Source organism: Gossypium raimondii, chromosome 5, assembly GCF_025698545.1.
Source record: "Gossypium raimondii isolate GPD5lz chromosome 5, ASM2569854v1, whole genome shotgun sequence".
NCBI classification, from domain to species: Eukaryota; Viridiplantae; Streptophyta; class Magnoliopsida; order Malvales; family Malvaceae; genus Gossypium; species Gossypium raimondii.
The window spans coordinates 31,404,692-31,410,628 of NC_068569.1; the positions used below are offsets into that span (position 1 = coordinate 31,404,692).

A 5,937-nucleotide genomic window follows, 5' to 3' on the forward strand; every position below is an offset into this window, starting at 1 on the left:
ATATCAAAAAGCGTCCAACATGTCCCTTGTACTATACTAATAATAGTCAACTTAAGTTCAAAATTTTTCTCAACTTTTTCAATTCTTCATACACAAAATGTGTAGTTAATAAATACTCATTCAAAAAAAAAAAAAAAGCCAGGAAGTAAGTTGAAATTCAATCTTGGAAAGGAGGGTTCTTCAACTGTTACAGCTTATTGAATATTTGAAAATACAACATGTTTTTAAGGAGGAGAATGGAGTTGCAAATTCGCCGGTAAAAATGGTCTCTGACAAAAAGGATGACGTTCAAATTTTTGAGGAGGTTTCTGGAGAACTCTTACATCTCTTGGAGTTCGATACTAATAGGAATTCTTTTGTTTTATATTAGTTTGATATAATAGTTTGCTTATTGGATCATAAAAAAGAAAAAAATACTCATGTGACTAATAAAAAAATCATCATAATATTTTATCAAATCACGATAGTTAACTTTTTTATCAGACATCCATTTGACGTTACTTTAAATTATGTGGTTTCTTCCTTTATTACAATTTGAATTTGATTTACTCGAATTTAATTTTTTTTAAAAACTAAATTGAAGGGTATATATTAATAATAATTTAAGAAAAAAAAGAATGTTGAAAATGACATTCAAATTTCAAAATAGGTGTTCAGTTGTGGTTATCCTATTACATCTTCCTTAAAAGCAGTAAAAGTCGGGTTCTGTAGTAACCATCCCATAAAAACCCAAACACTTAACATTCTATGGCGCTGTTAGATCAGTGATCAAAGTCATTGGCATCAAGGATACCGATAAAGAAGGAATCTCAAACAAGCTTATGCTAGTTTTGATCCCAGAAGATAAAAAAGATTTACATACAATGATTGGGATTTTGAAAATTTTAAAAGCACAAATAAAAAGAAAGAAATAATAACTTTTTTTTTTCTTAGATGTCCCAAGAGAATGGAACTGCCGTAAGCTTTTTATTTATATGGAAATGTGTGCATATTTGGAAGGGAAAATAAGCCAAGAAGTTGCTTACACAATTCTGACACGCACCAAATATGGAGCATTGATTCTCTTGGCGGAAAAAGAGAAAAAAAAAAAAAAAAAAACCCAGATTTACAATAATTGGAAAAATTAATTTGTTTATTAGCTGTAATAAATTCAGTAGTCCCCTGGCTGTTATAAATACATTTGAAGAGCAAGAGGAAGGGAAGAAGAAGAACCAAGCAAAGTTGAAAGAAAAGAGTGATAAACATGGTGCCTGACAACAATAGGAATGAGGTTGAGGATTATAAGTTAACTGTTCAAGTCCCTGAAACTGCCCATCAAGTTAGCACTGGTACAAATAAATATATATACACGCATACATATTATAGCCATTTTCTATGTAAAAGATTGTTCCTTTTCTTTTTCTTTTTATTCATTCTGGGTTCTTCTTTTTGTCTTCTGTTTGTATTTTAGTTGAGATTTTTGGGATGCTGCAACACCTTTTTATGGCAGTTTTTTTTGTTTTTTCTTATTTTCTGCAAACTGCAAATTGCAGAGTAGTTTCATTTTCCATCTCCAGTGGTTTTTTTTGTTGTTGATAAAAACAAAATCTTCTTTCACATTAAACAAATTTTCTTTCTTGGTGTTGTGTGTTTGTATGAATTTCATTGTGTGAATAATTTTTTTCTTCAATAAATTCTGATATGTTTCAAGTGTCCATGTCATTTCTAAAATCATTAGCTTTACTAATTGTGTTTTGATGCTGAAGATTTTTTTTTCCTTTGCAGCATTTTCATAGACATAACAAATTTTCTGTTCATTTTCTTTTTCTATTTGGGGTTACTGTATTAGGATAGTGCCAACAGTCTCTTTTTAAAACTTTTTTCCTTTTTACTTTATATTATGTTTTGGAATTAAGTTCTTCAATGGCTTCTTGATTTGTTTATTTTCCTTTTCTGTAAGATGCTGAATAAATAGTGAAAAGTTGTGTGATGTTACTTTACCAGATGGGAATATTTCAAAATAGTGAAACAAATTGGAATAAATTCTTTAGAGTACCTGTTCTTGGGGTGAATTTGTCAGATGACGATCTATTTTTCCCTTAGAGCTCATTGGACCTTGTTGTTTATTATACAGATTCATGGCTCCAGGCCGGTTTTGTCTTGACAACTGGTGTTAACAGTGTATTTGTGTTGGGATATTCTGGGACAATCATGGTCCCTCTTGGCTGGATAGGAGGCATAGTCGGTTTGCTTTTAGCCACCGTGCTGTCGCTGAACGCCAACATGCTTGTTGCCAAGCTCCATGAACATGGGGGAAAGAGGCATATCAGATACAGAGATCTTGCAGCACAAATATACGGTGCGAGGCTTTAACTAAAACGAAAACGAAAACGAAAACGAAATCTCATAATCTCGCTTAGTTAAGATCTCCACGTGTAACTATATGTTTCATTTATGCTTGATGAACACAGGTAGGAGAGCCTATACAATTACATGGGCAATGCAATATATCAATCTGTTCATGATTAACATTGGGTTTCTCATTTTGGGTGGTTCTGCTTTAAAGGTAAGACCATATTGTTTAAATTCACTGATTTTCCTTGTCAAATCTACATTTTGAGTTGAAGATAGTTGTTACAAACGGTTGCAGAACATCCTAAAGACGATTCAATAGTCTGCTATCCCGACATTTCCGACCTTTTTCTATGCTTATCCGCTCCATGAATAAGGACTCGGTTTGGTGATTTTATATAAAGGTTCATATAGATATCATAGTCCCTAAATCTTTTAACATGTGAATATGCAAATGCAGGCTTGTTTTGCCCTTTTCAATTATGAGCACACCATGAAGCTTCCATACTGTATTGCCATAACTGGGTTTGCTTGTACTTTGTTTGCCATATCGACACCACATCTGTCAGCTCTAAGAGTATGGTTGGGATGTTCAACAGTTCTCAGCTTGATATATATCATCGTGGCATGTGTGCTTGCAGCTAAAGACGGTAAGTTCTAATATTTGATATTCGCACTGTTCGATTGATCACATGGGATGTTTCATTTTACAATCTGAAACTGATGATTGGACTGCAGATAGAACCCTTACTATATCAGTTTATTACTGCATTTTCTTGTAAAGAATGAGCCTTAACATACAATGATCCCTAGTCAATGAACAATCTTGCTTTACAAAGTATAGAAAATATTCAAGCCCTTTGACAATTTGGTTCTCTTGTGTGGAATAAAATATACGAAATACAAGCCTCGGTTGATTTCCGGCGTGCTGTTTGGGCAGGTTTCCAGCCTCTATACCGGGGTGAAAGGGAGCCGGCTTTACGTGAATCAGTAAGAGAGGGCTTTCCAAGAGGGTTAAAGCAGTGCTGACCTTGTAGCCTATTTAGGTCAGTGTTAACCTGTGGGAATGGGAATATTGGCTCGATTAATGAGTTAAAGGCCTTCGGGTGTTTGTCGTTAGCTACCTCGAACTTGAAGCTAATCACTTTAGAGCTTTCGATTATGCATCTGAATATTGCAGTCAACTAGATCATGATGTTGCCAATTTTGAAAACTAAAATCACTTTAGAGCTTTAGTCTAGTAAACTAAAATCCTAATTGATGTTTCAAAAACTAAAATCGTTTTTGAGCTTTCATATGCATGAAATCAACTAGATCTTTGCCTGTCATCTACCAAATAAATTTACACTGTTTAGCCCCTGCAACATTGAGGGAAATTTACTTGATTTTCCGATTAAGTCTGTTAGCTTACCTTGATGGATACGCTAGGAAATAAAAGAAATAACTAATATTGGGTTAGATTTTAGCTTATACATAGACTCTAGCCTTACATACAAGTGGCTGATGTTAACATCATTCAGATTGAGTTGAGTTTGATTTGGATCCCTGATGTACTCTGTGGTTCTGATATTTTTCTGTGTTTATATGACAATAACGATTCCGATGCTGTTATAGGAGCTAATGCACCACCCCGAGATTATAGCATACATGGGGAATCTTCTAGCAGAATTTTTACAACTATAGGAGCATCTGCAAATCTTGTGTTTGCATTCAATACTGGAATGTTACCAGAAATACAGGTAGGCCAGATTACAAGTTCATCCATCCACTGCTCCATCATAAAAACCTTGAAACTTGTTCCTTTACCACTATGAATTAGTTGCTGCACAGGCAAGCCTTCTTTTTGTTCATTTTGCACTTGAGAAGATGTTTACATCTTTCTTTGCATGCACTTTAGCTTTGTCCAAATGATGACAAGACCATGGTTCTCATGCATACATCAGTTTTGCATATGGAACTTCATGTTTGCTTCATAATTAGTTGCCCTTCTGAAATCAGTCAGCTCAGCCATTCTGACCCATCCACTTGTGTTTCTGTCTGGAGGATATGTCCTGAGAATCAAGCAAAGATGGATGGATTAGGGTGGCTCCTACATTTAAATCTTACTCGCATCGAATAATGCCTATGAAATTTGTCGAAATCTGATTTCTTCTACCCTAAGACTTCACATAGGTTGAGTTTGTGCCCATGTTTTCTCTGCTACTGAAACCTTGTTCTCTTAACAGGCAACAGTGAGGCAGCCTGCAGTGAAGAACACGCTGAAAGCTTTGTACTTTCAGTTCACCATCGGAGTTGTACCGATGTTTGCCATTACCTTTATCGGCTACTGGGCTTACGGAGCTTCAACATCCACATACTTGCTTAATAGCGTAAGCGGTCCACTTTGGGTGAAGGCGGCTGCTAACATTTCTGCCTTCCTGCAATCGATCATTTGTTTGCACGTGAGTAAACACACGCTTGTTTGTATCATTAACCATTTTTAGCAATGCTTCACAAACCTGAAAACTTCCTCCGCTGGCTGCTGCAGATATTTGCGAGTCCAACTTATGAGTATTTAGACACCAAGTTCGGCATTAGAGGAAGCGCCTTGCAGCTTAACAACTTGTCCTTCAGAATTGCAGCAAGAGGCGGGTACCTCGTTATCAGTACACTGGTGTCTGCTCTTCTACCGTTCCTCGGAGATTTCGAAAGCCTTACAGGGGCATTGAGCACGTTTCCACTAACATTTATCCTAGCAAACCACATGTACATTGTGGCAAAGAAGGATAAACTGAGTACCTTGCAAAAGTTCTGGCATTGGCTCAATGTCATTATCTTCGCTCTCATGTCCATTGCAGCAACGATTGCATCTTTGAGGCTCATAGCTGTTGATTCCAAAGAATACCATGTGTTTGCTGATGTGTGATATCTACAAGGGCTGAGAAAAATGCCTAAAATTAGCAGAAATCCGATTCGAATTTAGCCTTCGCTTCGGTTTTGATTAGACTAATAATATCAATGTAATGTATTCATTCGGTTCTCGGTTCATAACTTCTAAAAAAAAAACCACAAATATTATTAAAACAGAACAGAAAAGAACCGAACCGAATTGAACCGAATTTTATTTTAATTTAATTTTAGCTAGTGTTTAATTTCTGATGGTATAAAAATAAATAAATATATATTTTATTTCTAAGTCTACCCTTAAAATTCAAATTGGTTATTTATGGTGTTTAATTACACACAGTTAGATAGTAGACATCAGAATGATAGAAATGGTGGATGGTGGAGCCTTCCACCATTTCTGAGTTAGACACAAACCTAAAATTCGATTCTAAAAGTGGGGGGGGGGGGGATACAACCTGACTTTACAAAAAGGAGATGTAGGAGCTACTTTCTCAACTTGATGCTTGTTTCTTTCTCGAAAAGTCGTGTTTCCTTGGTTCAACAGATGATGATGGATCACATCAAATAAGGGTGGGATCAGATGTATGGCCTCTTAAGATAGTTGACAAAGCAATCAGTTTCGTGATGAATACCCACGATTCCAACTTACGTCTAATTGTTTAACCCCCACATGTCCCTGCAACTGGATGCAGAATCCGGTAAATAAGCCTCCAATGCGGA

At 35.8% G+C, this 5,937-nt stretch overlaps 1 protein-coding gene across 1 annotated transcript; it reads left to right on the forward strand.

Moving 5' to 3' along the window:
- The first annotated feature begins 1,019 nt into the window (after positions 1–1,019).
- Positions 1,020–5,506, forward strand: LOC105771181 (proline transporter 2). The gene is made up of 7 exons (XM_012592594.2): positions 1,020–1,328; positions 2,114–2,338; positions 2,451–2,545; positions 2,792–2,981; positions 3,946–4,070; positions 4,557–4,772; positions 4,859–5,506. The coding sequence occupies exons 1-7, from the start codon at positions 1,244–1,246 to the stop codon at positions 5,234–5,236; spliced, it is 1,314 nt and encodes a 437-aa protein (XP_012448048.1). The 5' UTR covers positions 1,020–1,243; the 3' UTR covers positions 5,237–5,506.
- The last annotated feature ends 431 nt before the right edge of the window (positions 5,507–5,937 follow it).

What these genes read in the sequence shown, in the direction of transcription:
- LOC105771181 (XM_012592594.2), top strand. Translation starts at nt 1,244, where the DNA reads ATGGTGCCTGACAACAATAGGAATGAGGTTGAGGATTATAAGTTAACT. An exon ending in GAATGTTACCAGAAATACAG is followed by an intron (nt 4,071 to 4,556) that starts GTAGGCCAGATT and finishes TTCTCTTAACAG; the next exon opens with GCAACAGTGAGGCAGCCTGC. An exon ending in AATCGATCATTTGTTTGCAC is followed by an intron (nt 4,773 to 4,858) that starts GTGAGTAAACAC and finishes TGGCTGCTGCAG; the next exon opens with ATATTTGCGAGTCCAACTTA.